Consider the following 14,830-nt stretch of genomic DNA (forward strand, 5'->3'; position numbering starts at 1 on the left):
TTAATCTTCCCAAGAAACAACATTCGCTGGATGGATTAGAACAATAAAAAGACTAAAATGAAAGCAGTTAAAATGTAATACACAATACAATATATAAGAACATAAGAAGCGCCCTGCTGGATCAGACCAAGGGTCCATCTAGTCCAGCACTCTGTTCACACAGCGGCCAACCAGCCATCGGCCAGGGATGAACAAGCAGCACATGGTGCAACAGCACCCTCCCACCCATATTCCCCAGCAACTGGTGCACACAGGCTTACTGCCTCGAATACTGGAGATAGCACAGAACAGAACACACTATCAAATATACAGGAATAGATAAAACAGCCCCAACAGCCCCAAGAACATTTAATGCATTTAAAACTAAACAATACAAAATTCACGATCTGTCTAAAATTGAATTCTTGGATTTAAGACAATGTAGAGCCACCAACACAAGTGTTATTATTCTATGTTGTGTTAGAATAATAACACTTTCTGATATTCCACATCAGAAAAAAACAAACAATTATACTGTATGTACAGTTTCATGTGAATGCCTACTCGTCCTGAACAAAAAGTCAGATTTTCTGATTATGGTATGAAAATGTCACGTAATGATGGAAACCCCTTTCCTCTTAAATAGAAGCAATATGTATGTAGGAAGAGTATTCATAGGATGATGCCCTATATTGAGTGAAATAACCAGCTCCATCAAGTCTATATTGTGTGGCACCTGCTCTCAAGGGTTTCAGACTTGCTATTTCATTATGGAGTCCTTCCCAGTACTACTTGGATAGGTGAGAGATTGAATTTGGGACTTTCACGTGGAAAGCAGGTACACAAAAAGGTTCTTGCCTTAACAGAATGCAAATGAATGATAAGAACAAAGTTAAGGACAATGGTTTATATGGAGTTAATGATTATTACTAGGCTGACTGATCATATAAACTGAGTTTCCTTTGAGACTCCTTATCCTATGACTTCTTTGTTATACAGTATGCTACAGTTGAGGCTTGACTAGAATTGAAACGTTTTACTGTAAGTAGTCTTTACTTGTTTATCTATATGTGTGTACACACTAAAATAGTAATGTTATAATTGGAATTTTTAATATGTATCTCAGTATGTATACTGATGATTTTACTTGAGAATGATATAAAGCAGTCTGCCCCATTTGATCATTTTCCCCTGTGCATACAAGCCTAGGTAGGTGTAAAGATTATGTGTTGTATATACAAACATTTTCTTCCATTTCTCCTTCTAAGGCATTAATGAATACTGTTTGTATTTCCATGTCTTTATATGCCAGATATTTGGCCACAGAAGAAGACTTTCTGGACGAAGTGTGTCCGGCCACTTGAAAGACAGTGCATTTTTAGTAATTCATTGGATGTAAAATTTGGAACCACAAGTGCTCCTATGTAAAAATACTGTTATTTTTAATTTATCTGTTTTGTATTAAATTTTGTACATTTCATTGTCCTTAACTTTGTTCTTATCAGTAAAGCAAATGATTTCATCATAATTAGTTGCAAAATGTGCCTGAAGCCAGACTAAAAATACCCCAAATCACTTATGAATTGAATGGTCAGTTACCCAGTTCTGCTACACCTTATTTGATATTTCAGAGAACAATTCCTAACATAGTAGACGTAAGACTTCATTTATGGTTTTATACTTGGTACTCCTGGAGTAAAGTTCCATTGTCCCAATAGAATTATTGTGTAAACAAGCTGCTCCATGTATGGCACTAGAGTACAGCTAGGTTCACACAGGGGGCTATTCACGTGGTACTCCCTGTCCATTGAAGTAACTGAGGAAGCCCTTACACACAGAGATTTTTTTTTTGGGGTGAACATACTGTTGGGGCATCTTTCTACATTAGTTGCAAAAAGCAATTCTATCAGCAGTGTATTACATACTACTGTTTGAGGCTGACAGTGCATTAATTTAATATTGTGACATATGACAAACACTTTGCAAAGGTATTTCATTACAGAATAGGCTGTCCATTAACTCAGATAAAATCTGCAGCACTTTAAAGATGTGACTATAATTTGTACAGTACCTAGTAACCATGCATATAACCTTCTGTTTAATGACATATCTCTTCTTAAGAGAGTCTGTGCAGCTGCTGAGAGAAGATGGACAACATCAGACCTAGATAGTGGAATGGCACTTTCATTGGGATCCTAAAAAAAAAAGGGAAAAAAAGGACAAGTCAGTTGCAGGTAAGCTTCCTTAAACAAAAACAAGATAGGGAATATAGAAGCAAAACCACTAAGGCAATTAAATATTAACAAAAGAATCCTCTCACTTCATTACTGTAATTCATTCATGTCTTGACAAAATCATGGTAACATGTATCCCTGGCTGCCCTTAATGTGTTCTCTATCTTGGTTTTCCTTGAAGGAAAAATTAGTAGTTAATATCTATTAAACATTCCCAACTAGACATTGCAGAGGGAAAAGAACATTGCCATTTGCCATCTGTTTCCTTTATGCATGGGCCTACTCAATAGTAAATTTAATTATGTGTAGGTAAAGCAAATTACTGTTTCAGGCATTAGGTATAGTAGTGAGCTGTTGATCTGCTATTTTGTATCCTCCCCTTTTAAACAATTGAAGCTAGAGCATACATATTCAGACCACGGGTTTGTTTGATACGTGTGAAGGTTTTTTTTTGGGGGGGGGGATATTTAAAAACAAACAATCCTAGATTCACTTGTATGTACAGGAAATATATAAAGATTAATACTGGAACAAAGAGGGATAACCAAAGAGAAGAAATGCACCACTGATGCAATTAATGCAAGTAAGAGTAGTGCTAATTAGATCAAATATAAATAATAGGCTCTATGATTTCCTGCAAATGATCACTGTACATGCCCATGAGGTCCACTCAGCACATAAAATTGCCTGTGAGTGCTTATGAGTCAACACTGAGCAAAATTCTATGTCCAATAAGTTTCTATGTAATGACTCAATGAATAGATGTTTCTCAGTCTCTAACCATGGGCATATTTGGAGTCAGGTAGCAATTCCTTCCTCTCTCTTACTAGACTGGCAGAAATGCTGGCTTCTTCTGGAGAATGTGGCTTGGATTATTCAGACCCTGGAGCAAATAGCTCCAGCTGTCTAAGAGCCTTCTCTCTACTTGTAGTACCACTGTGGACTGGACTACATAAATAGACCTGGGAGCAAAGAGTTGGTGGAGGCATGGGGTGCCTTTTGGTTCTTTCAACCCTTCAAAACAGCATTCGGAAAGTAGAGTACAGGCTGATTTGTTACTCACTGTTACTCTTACTCACTGACAGGTATACATACGTAGGGGTAAACTGCCTAGGATTCATTAGTGATATGCTATAAACAACTGCTTTCTCAATTTAAAAAAAAGCATTCCTGCAATGACACTTCAACATGTGTTGTGGTGCTAAACTGAAATGTCATCTTTTCCTAGCATTTATTTGTCAATGTAGCAAGCCTTAGGATCAAAACGCAAATAATTAAACTGAGGTCACCTGCTTACCAAAGATGAATAAAATGGAAAGAAGAAGAGCACCACTTCCAAAGTGTTTCTTTGTACAAGAACATTCGAATCCAGCATTGACACACAAAAAGCTTTGATCTGTAACAAGAGTAAAAATAGCAGAATTACATTTGATGCTACAATGAAGCCACAAAGTCAATCTGTCACCCTACAATAGGCCAATTTATTGCTCTTGCTTAGAAAATTTGACGGTTCCATGCCTTTACGTTTACTCTAGTGGGAAACAGAAAATCTAATAGTTGTATATTAGCAATCTCTGTCTCCAGTCAGAACATTGTCTAGGTGCTAAGGTGCTATCCAAATGAAGAAAAAATTAATTCAAGACATGACAGCATGGTGTTCTTTAAGGACATTTGTTCACAATTTTAGTCTTGTAATAACTATGTCCAAACAAGAGGGGTTACAAACACATAACCACTAAATTAAATAATTAAGTAACAAATACAAAGTGACAAAGTGTTGACAGTTCTTTTTTAAAACAACAACAGTACACAGTTAAGTGGAGGAGAGGTCAAGTTCTTGTAATCTAGGGTAGTTGTTGTTATTGTTGTTTTTAAAATTTATTCCTAATCAAAACTTAATCTACTTAATTTGTGTTCCTAAGTACACTGCAGCTCAAGGTATGTGTTGGAGCCCCTGCACTGGAAAGGAGCATAGTTAAATACTTAACATGGGAGTGGACAACTTGAGGTCCTCCAGATATTTTGGCCTACAAATTCTCACCATCTTCACCGGCTATGGTGGCTGGGACTGATAGGAGTTGAAGGCCAAAACATCTAAAGGGTCACAAGTTACACAGTTAGCTTCGGATGCTACTACTGGTAAGCTTCCGAGAGCGTAGACCTACAGTGCACAAAAATGACAATACAAAGCATCTCTTCCACTCTAGAGGAACAACTATTTTCTTCACACAAGGACAAAGGACTAAAGAACATTTCAGCCTGTCTCCCTAGAGCCCATTCTGTGATTACAGTTCGCTATATGAAAGTGGTTGCACTCTGAGCGCCCCATGTTACGCGAAGGCTTGGCCGTTCATTCCCTGAAACAAGTGATGTAAGGTGCACATTAGTATGTAGTCTCTTGCTGCCAGCCTTGAGTTGTATGGGACATTTGTACAGAACCCCAATAGTACTGGGCAGATTGGGCCATTATTTTGATTGATATTCTACTAATTTTATTTACATTTCCTGTTTTTACAGTTTGCAAGATTCTCCTTACTTTCAGTGGGGCATGTCAGCAAAAGGATGGCAAGGCCTCTTGCCAAAGCAATCAATAGGGGGGAGGATTACCACCAGAGTTCACCTCCCCCCATGCTACATTTCATGTGGCCCCCACTGCATACAGATTTATTGCTGTTGACCAACACTGTCAGAAAAAAAGGAGAAAACAAGAAGTTGGCAATATTACTGTCCCTGAGTTTATGATTAAATCTGTTGTTTGCCCATGTTTCTGCCACTGTTTATTTACAAACACATGCAAAAGAACCACGTTACCAGCTGTGTAACCTACCGTGAACTTAGGATCAGTACCCAGCATGTACTTCTGCTGTTTTCCAGATAATTCTCTGTTGATATGACTAACACCAAAAAGGGATGCAGGTAGTCTTATAGAAGGGCTAACTAGGACACTTCCCCACAGTGCTGAATAGAACACTTCCTTTCCAATCACTAGGGACAGCTTCACAAGCAATGCATCTGTTCTGTAAAAAGGAAATGAAATTAAGTGGAATAGAGCTAGGCATTGAGAACATACTACACCTATTTAATGTGATCTACATTGGTTCCCAATGGCCTTCCAGGCTCCCATAAAGGTGCTGGTTTTAATATTTAAAGGCTTAAATAACTTAGGACCTGTCTTCTTCCATATGTTCCCTTCCTGCATGCTCCTATAACCATCTGAGGTCTTTTTCCAGATACCTCAGCTGTTTGAGGAGCAAGGGTTGCTCAACGGGGACATCTACCTTGTAGAATAGCCTTTCTGGTGAGATTTGTCAAGTCGCTGCACTTTACTTGGTTAAAACATGGTTGTTTAAGAAGATGTTGAGTGCGTGTGTGTGTGTGTGTGTGTGTGTGTGTATGGGTTAGGGTTATGTGATGTTAATGCTGTTCCCTTTTGATTGCAGCTTTAAATTGCTGTTTTTGCTTATCACTTGAATTCCTGATTTGCTATATTAATGCTGCTCCACCATGAACCTTGCTTTACATGGGTTGATGCATAGGCTTTTATATATGGAACAATCTTTTATTATTTTAAGTTCACTTTTTAAAAATAAGGCAGAGTATTTGATTTTTAAATTAAAAAGGACTTCATTCAGAAAGCTTGTATATACTGACCTGAAATGAGTCCTGTTCCTAGATGCCTTTTGGTGCAGGGCTATTTCTAGAGAAAGTTTCCTTCTAGTTTGTACCTGGGAGCACCCGATTATTTGCACTTATAATACTGCAGCCACATAATTCATGCTGAATTATTATGTCAATTCAATAAACAAAAAACCTATGGTTTATAAAACAACGTCAAGGATGTACCCTTTTCCACCAAGCACCAAAAAGTGGGAAAATTGGGAGTTAAGGCTCACCAGCCTTAACGCCACATCCTCCCTAAGGAGGCAGAAAGTACCAGTGAAATTCTCATTCTCCCAAAGCAGATAAACCATGAGGACAGGATGGAGAATAGGATATGCAGAGGTGACTGTGGGGTTGTGGAAAACTGATGACGAACAACTTAGAGCCACCTACTTATTTTTTTGTTTAGAGCAGCCCTTCCCCAACCTGGTGCCCTCCAAAGGTGTTGGACTACAACTCCCATCATTGCAAGTCAGTATGTCCCATGGTCAGGAATGCTGGGACAGCAGGATGGGGAACATAGGGCGGTGGCTCCAGGCAAGCCCCAACCCTACCCCACCCCACTTACCTGCTCTGTCGTTGCTGGGCCCGGGCTTGAACTGAGCGCCCTGGTGCACCTGGAAGCAAGGCCACAACTGCAGCCTTGCTTCTGGGTGGACCCAGGGGCTCTATTCAAGCCTGGGCCAGGCAATGACGGAGCAGGTAAGAACCCCCCCTCCCGCCTGGCCCCTTACCTGGACCTGCCGCCACCGCTGCACAAACTGCAGAAGCTCCAGGCAACCCCCCTCCTGCCTGGCTCCTTACCTGGAGCCGCTGCTGCACGAACTGTGGGGCCAGCTTCTGGTGGAGCCGGGGGCTCCATTTAAACCTGGGCCAGCCGTCGGAGGAGGAGGTAAGTCACTGCCCCCCACGGCCTGGGCCCACCGCTGCCGCCGCATGAACTGCGACGGCAGTGGCGGCCCCAGGCAAGCCCCCCCACTCGCCCCCTCACATCCCGGCTGGGCTCGCCGCCGCATGAGCGGTGGCTCCAGGCAAGCCCCCCCCCACTTACCTGATCTGTTGGGGATGAGTGCAGGCCGTGCTCTCCCTTCTCCCCCCCTCCCTCCGGGGAATTTGACGCTGACGTGCATGCGTTAGCTTATCAGACTCCCCATAGGGAAACATGCGGATTTTAAAATATAAATTAAAAATGATGGAATGGTCTTTTGAAAAAAGGCCATTCCATCAATGGGGAGGATAGGGCAAATCAATCCTACTAATGGATTGCATGGGGAGGTTTCCAATTTGGCGTTATTAGTGCGCAAAAAAATGGTCGCCAACCCGGAAGCATTTCTGATCAGTTTGAAACAGAGATGCTTCCCCCCTTTTGTCCTTTGAACTGCCATCCAGCCCTCAATATTTCAGCAATCTTCCTGAAACACGCAGGGTATGTAAAACCAGCATTTCTTTCTGGCAGTACTCCGTTTCAGAAAGATTGGTGAAATATTTTTCATTTTAGAATGCTAGAATGACCCACCCTCCAGTAACTGCTTTTAACATGGTGGAAAGCTCTTTTTACTAAGCATCCTTAACTACAGGGAACACGACTGTGTTCCCTGTAATACAAAAAACAATATCTGCCCTTTATGGGTTATTTTCAAGAGCTAATCTTCCCCTATACTATTAAAGACTTTGGAAAGACAAATCCAACCCCAACATTACACCAATGAGGAACTTTTGGAAGTGGGGGGTTCTTACTAGATAGGAAAGTGTTAAAAAACAATTTAAGTTCTTCTAAAAGCAGGAGATACCTACCTGTCATAGATGTCTGACCCTTCCTCCAATCCAGGCAGAAGTCCAATTAAGAAGGCTTGAAGACTTGGCAGGAGGGACTTCTGGAGCGGGAGAAAATACTTCTCGTACAGACCAAGAAGAACAGGCCTCACTGACATTGCTGCATTTGCCAGCAAGGGAAACAAGCCAGAGCTGGGGAGGGAAAGACAGAAGTTGTCTTTTTAACGGGAAGCATTGATGGCTGTTCTCGCATGTAATACCAAACCACCAAACCACAGTTTAGTCTGAGGCGGAGCTGCAGTGAACCTTGGGCTCGTGTGTTCTCCCCTCCAATGTAGCCATGAAGAGTTAGGATGTTTCCGCTTCCATTTTAGGTTAACCATGATTTGTTATAACATGCAAGTCTAGAAAAAACCATGGTTAACTTAACTATAGTTCACTAAGTTGGTTTGTTTCATCAAACCATAGTTAATTGTAACTTCAGATTTGGGTTCAGACATAGGGCTGAACTGTGTTTAATCTAAAACAGAAGTGGAAACTTTTGGTCTCCTCCTCACAGCTGCAGAACAGGGAGGGAGAAGAGCATGCAAGCCCAATGAGTACTGCAGCTCATCCTTGTACTGCTAATATTTAGCATGATGTGCAAATGTAGCCGCAGTCCACCTTATGTAAATCCCATTGAGTTTAATAGTCCCAGGTATTGGGAGTATTACAGTTTAATTCCAGGTGAGTATGTTTAAGACTGCAGCATCAGTTAAATGTTAGACTTTTTTTTTTTTTTTTAAAAAAGAGAAATCTTACCTGTACAGAAATAAGTCCTTTGCAAGCCATTTTGTCCCAATAATTTTAAATATTATTTCATACGTCTCTAGTGCTTTTAGATGCACTCCACTAGGTAATGCTGGATGTAAACACTGAGACAATCTTTTGCTGATAATGAGACGTCTTGGTAAAAGGGAGTACTTCAAATTACTCTGAAGAGCCTATAAACATGGTGGGAATTAAATATTATAACTTACACCAACTTCAGTCAGCAAACAAATTGAAGCAAAGTATTTATTTAACAGAACTACACTTTTGAGAATTTGATACATTGTTGAATTCTAGAGATCTATTATAAAAACTCTTCCCAAATACCTAGGAATATCTTAATAGCACCCATAAATTAAGATGCAACATCATTATACTATTAAATCCTGGCCCATCACTCAAAACCAATTACAAGATCAGCAACCTTAAAAATAATAAACTTTTCAGCAAATTAATCTCAACAGAAAGAACTGCTGTATCAGAGGACTGCAATCCACCACACACTTACCTGGGAGTAAATGAAACAAAATTTAATGAGAAACATTATCAAGTAACACAATTGTGTGTACAGAACGGGGGGGGGGGGAACCCTGCTGTTTTCTTTTTCTGTGAGGGTAGGGGCCACATAGAAGCACCAGACAAGGAATAATCCATTCAGTAATGACCTCTTGTTTGGTGATAAGTATCACATTCACTAAACAAAATTTAAAATGGCTGATTTGTGATTGTCATTTTACACAGCCAAATTATTACTTGTCTATACAGATGGGTATCTTATCTATTTTGCTCTATGGGTTTTTTTAATACGCTTTGGACTGCTTATTTTATACACTGATTTCTGTTCATAAAACCAATGGCACTGTTTTGAAACAGACTTGTATGTGTGCGTTTATTGGAACAAATCTGCCTAGACACAGTGCAACTGATATTAAAAGGTCCCTTACGTGTATCTTTGATCGTCTGTATGAGCATACACATATTCAGAGAGGACATTTGTTCAGGTTTTATGCAAGTTTGAAAGCCACTGTTATAAAGCTTTGGCACATATACAATCAACTACAGTACCACTGTGTACAAATGAAGATAATTAGAAAAAAATCAAAATCATTTTTAATTTAACAAGTTTAAATCCAAGAGATAACTTTGCTTGAGTGAAATTTCAAGTATTAAACCTATGAAATATTATTTTGCATTGTGGTTTACAAATTAAGCTGCAGTGATTTGGACTTTGGTCAGTTTACTTTAGCAAAATAACCAGAGCAATTCACACACCCTTAACAAATACTTTGCACCTCTGTCTAGCCACCCCACCATACCCTTGATGATGAATTCTACATTTTACAGCAAATTAACATTTTATAGTAAAATTAAATGCAAATTAAAGCAGCTATACATATTCTGTCTGTGGCAGGACTACCATGTAAAGGCAAAAATGTGACAGTGAATGACACACCTTTGATAAATACCATTCTGTCCTGCTAAGACCAACGCAAGCTTAACAAAGTTTAAGGGTGATAATGCAAACAATATTTAGTCTAATAGATAAAACAGAGATCTACATATTGCTGACCAACACCTACAGCTCCATCTTGCATTGCTTGACTTTTAGGAGTCATTTAGGGGTGGTTGGAGGACAATCATTTTTCTTCCTTGAGGGTGTATATATGTATTTAACCTTTACTTTCCCAATTAGATCTCCACTTCAAGCATCTGACGAAGTGGGCCCTAACCCATGAAAACCTATACCACAAAACAATTGGTTATTTATATGCCACAAGACTTTGCTGTTTTTATACAAATTAAGACTACATGGTCCACTAAACTGTCTGGCACGATCAGGTTTATGTGCACTTAAGGGTGTGTGGACCTACTTAGTAATCAGGATGGGAGATCATTAGGACATCCATGCAAGAGAAGGAAATACATGTTTTTTTAAAAGAACAATTAACAGTTGATTGCCAAACAAAATGGAACATTTTCCAGCCCTTGCAGGAAGAACTCAGGCACTGACTTTGATGCTGTACTGCACATTTTGGTAGATTTAAAAACAAACCAGGAGACAGCAAACAATACAGCTAACCCTGCTTCCAACTGTAAACTGCAGATTAAGAGGATATGGTACTCGTATTGAAATGCTGATTTGCGAGTGTGCTGTGCTAAAGGCAAAATTGGATGGGGGCAAACTATGCCTTTGTCACACCCAAGTATCAAATTAGCAGGTAACAATCTGTACCAAGTATAGAGTACCTCACAGTTACAGCAAATTGTTTCAGCAACAATTATACAAGGGGGACTTGAAGTACATGTTCTCAGTTCAAGTTTTACAAATGAATTATGTTCTAAAGAAGTCAGGTATATACATTGTTCATCACCACCATAACAGTTGAGTCTGGGCAAATTCTACTACAGAGTCAAGACTGTCAACTGTATAATCCACAGTATCCTCTTGTCATTTCCGTTAATGCCATTAGATCTAATTAAGACCAGTCACTGTCAGCAATACTAATAGAACATTTCAGAAGCTTAGCGTGTGATTTATTACCTGCAGCTGAGAAATCAGAAGACAAGAAATAAACCTATTAAAAATACAGCAGACAAAAGCATGAAAGAAAATTAAGAGTACAAGTTTAAACCGAGGAGTTCTAAACTACAGCTAATTTGTTTGGCACAGATGTGAGAAGTGCATGCCTCATATTATAATTACACTTAATTTCCTGTGCTGCCCACTGCATTAATGTAAAACCAGTAGAGATGCTCTGGGTAAATAGATTACATTCCAGTGCCTATTTCAAAGTAAAAGCATATTCTCCAAAAACAATTCTCTTTGTGTTGATGCTTTCTAACTCCAGAGTAATTTCATCTGCGGAAGGAAGGCTCGAACTAGTCAAAGTGCAAATCACCCTTTATTGTTGTTGTTAGTGGGGTGAGAGAGGAGAAATTAAGCAATCCCTTCCCCCTGCCATTCCTCAAAAACTTACAATATTTATATGCCAACTAATAACCCAAATTTCCTGGCAGCTTCCGGTAAAAATAAGAACAAATACAAAACAAGATCACAGAATCATAATATCTAATATGGCATAAAGCGACCAGCAGAAATAAAATCAATACAACGAAGTTCACAGAAACATCAAAATAGTTCTTAGAACTCCAAGAATACCCAAAGATCTAATAGAAAAAACAACAGTAAAAGAATTTAAGACTGAAACGTGTGGGGGGGGAAAGAGCTTTTTACCTGTTACCAAAAGGACTACAATATGGGAACTCAGGAGTGCATTCCACAACCGGGGTGCTACCACGAAAAGGCCCTCTGCTTCTCTTTCATAGCCTCCCAATGCACTTCATTTGGCAGGAGCACCTTAAGAAGGGTTTTGAAAAGATTATCTCAAGGTCTGGGCAGATATTTGTGGCAGGAAGTGATCCTTCAGGTTAGCTGATCCCAAGCCTTGAATTGGACCTAGAAATGGACTTGACAAGCATTGACATAATAGGATCACACCACCAAGTTCTAGTTAATAACATTGCTGCCTTATTTTGAGATAGATGAAGTTGCTGGACAATTTCATTGCAATAATCTAAATAAGAGGTTACTAGAGCATTGGTCACTATAGCAAGCCTGTCTCGGTCCGAATAAGCTGATTGTACCCCAACTGTGCAGGGTTCCAAATCAAATGGAAGCCTAGCATACAGCTGTATGCACAAAGGTATCCTTGCTGCAGGTCTTTGCACTGTAGCTGTGCATGCCTTCCTGTGAGGAGGGTTATGCGATTACATGATGTCATGGGACAGGCTACTGAACATAGCCCTGTTCCTGCTTCCATGATGTATTTCAGCACTTTTCAACAATGACTGAATCAGGCTTATATCTCTGTCTTATCTGGACTGAGGCCCAATATATTGGCCTTCATCTAGTTCTAGTGTATTACTGAGCCTCGTCACATAGAACATCAACTGCCTCACCTGGATTTGATGAAAAGGTGAGACAAATCTCAGTTACATGTATTTGCTGTGTAACATAATTGTCATTCAGGGCTAAAGCTCTTTAAATGCTTGTCTGCTAAAAATCAGAAAGAACATGCGACAATTCTCACAATAGAGTCAGCATATATAGGGCTTTTGTAAAGAGCAGGCAGGAATGCAATTGTAGAACTTTTATAGAAAGCTTTAAAAACACACACCAGGAACTGGCTTATACAAAAACTCATACTGGAGGTGGCAAAACAGAAAGAGAGGCCTATGCTTTAGCAGGGTTGCAAGATTTAATCAACAACAAATCAGGGCTGCAAGGTTTAATCAATTGGATTGACATTTATTTGGGGACACCTCTTCAGTTGATTAAAAAAATTACTGCCCAAGTTAAAGAAAACATGTATTTAATTTATGCTACTACTTATAAAAACTGCAGATGGCAAGCACAGAGGAGGGGATGCCTTTCCTGCATAAAAATAAACACATCATGGAAAGCACAAAATGCTCCCCTTCCTCACTTACAATGTGCAGGTTTCACTCTCTTGAAGTCTGATCTTAAGCTTGTTTGCTCTTAAACAACTCACAGATTTGTATTACACTGCAGCTTAAATGCTCCAGTACAGCAAGTATGTCGTACATGGAGACCTGCCAAGAGCTGAAGAGGGTATTTGTCTCGGTTTATCTTCCCTTCTTCATACTATTATCCCCTCTAAACTTCTTTTACCTCTGTTTACCCAGCTCTCTCATCAGCCAATCACAATTTTTCCTCCCTTCACTCACCCTCTACTACCTTCGCAACTCATTCCCTTCTCACCCTTTCCTCCTTCCACCAACTATATATTGTTTACTCTTTACTATATCCATGTGAAGTCCTGTCCTTGGAATTACTGCTAAGTGAAACTGACCTGTGGCCATTTCAATCAGCATCACAGACAAGCTTCAGCCCAAAGGCAAAAGGCAGAAACTCTCAGAGTATAATGCAAAACCACCTGTTATAGTTTAATTTTCAGATCCAACATATCTGAGTCGTGGATGGTTACTGCTCATCAGTAACTGCTTTGGAAGAAGTTGGAAGAAACATTTCTTTAAGCTGGAAACATTCAATATTACAAAAACTGTATTTACTGTTCAGCCTACACCTATTTCTGCTACTGCCTTGCATAAATAGCAGCCTCGTGCAATCTTTTGTCATTAGCACATCAGAGGAATACTACAGAAATGACTGGGTTTTATTACCAGCTCTGTACAAATCTAAAGAGGCTACTAAATGCTGGCTATCATTATCAGTGACAACACAGTATTTCTTAGTAGTCCCTTACATAAACAATGAAAATGCTGTTCAGACATTGGCGTGGCTTTATCTACATCCAGCAAACTCCACTCACAACAGACAAAATGACAGAGCCTCTCAAGGGATGTTGAACAATATAACAATGCCATAATCAACGACAACTAACCAATACAACCCACAATTTCCTATTTTCAAAAGGAACAGGGTACATTTTTATTCCTCCCATTATATTAATTTGGATTACAACAGCACTATTTGTTTAACTGGTGTCATATTTAGAGAAGTGAAAGAACTTCTGGTGTCTGCTCTCCTCCCTGCCCCTGGGACTGCCCCCTTTTGCTCTCTTTGCCCTCCAAGCGCAGAGCTGCCGGTGGCACGGAGAAAACTGTGGCAGGTACAACGGGACAGGGAGAGCAGTTTCTGGGCTCTGAAGTCAGAGCCCTGGTTCCGACCTCAGTTCCAAGAAACCAAAGGATCCTATGTCCGCCCAGATGCAGTCTAGGACGCATAAGATTTCTCTCGAAGAGTGCCTTCAGATTAGCAGGTTATATATTTTTTTACTATCTGCTGCCGCTGCTATTCATACAAGGAGGAAGTTACAGAGGAGGTTGTGCAATCCAGACTGCATCTTTCAATCTGTCACTCTTTGTGTAACATTTCCCAGTATATATGTGTGTTAAATGTTGCTATTTTACCACAGCACCCATTCATCTAGCTTTCTTGTTAACCCTGTATGTTAATTTCCTTTAACAGAAATAAAACCTGCCTAATTACAACCCCACCTGAAGGGTCTCTGGCTCATCTGCACTTTTCTAGAAAAAGTGAATCCAGTTTGTTAGTGTGGGAGGATCTATAAGTATAATTGCACACACATGGCACATATCCACACATATTAATTGAATGAATGAATAGTTTATTTGTTTGTAGTACAAAGACCATTACAAAATACAGAATTGCTCACATATAGCAACACACATTATTTAAAATATTCAAAATATTTGAGGTACAATCCTTTCTCAACCAAGGAGTCAGTCAGTGGGTCACTCTAGGGGTGCTCCATTTATCTGCAGCACCCACCCTTTGCTATCACGATGATGACATACATGCCAAAGTC

The 14,830-nt window shown here is 39.8% G+C and overlaps 1 protein-coding gene across 2 annotated transcripts in view; it reads right to left on the minus strand.

Moving 5' to 3' along the window:
• DOP1B (DOP1 leucine zipper like protein B) overlaps window positions 1–14,830 on the minus strand; it is a 67,091-nt gene that overhangs the window by 42,478 nt on the left and 9,783 nt on the right. For both annotated transcript variants that reach the window (XM_063126657.1, XM_063126658.1), the window contains exons 3-7: window positions 8,448–8,629; window positions 7,668–7,838; window positions 5,041–5,230; window positions 3,511–3,609; window positions 2,051–2,174 (exon numbers count right to left, since the gene is read on the minus strand). In XM_063126657.1, coding sequence (XP_062982727.1) covers window positions 2,051–2,174; window positions 3,511–3,609; window positions 5,041–5,230; window positions 7,668–7,838; window positions 8,448–8,629 — 766 coding nt within the window. The remainder of the gene's footprint in view (window positions 1–2,050; window positions 2,175–3,510; window positions 3,610–5,040; window positions 5,231–7,667; window positions 7,839–8,447; window positions 8,630–14,830) is intronic.

This window comes from Elgaria multicarinata, chromosome 5 (genome assembly GCF_023053635.1).
Source record: "Elgaria multicarinata webbii isolate HBS135686 ecotype San Diego chromosome 5, rElgMul1.1.pri, whole genome shotgun sequence".
Taxonomy (NCBI): Eukaryota; Metazoa; Chordata; class Lepidosauria; order Squamata; family Anguidae; genus Elgaria; species Elgaria multicarinata.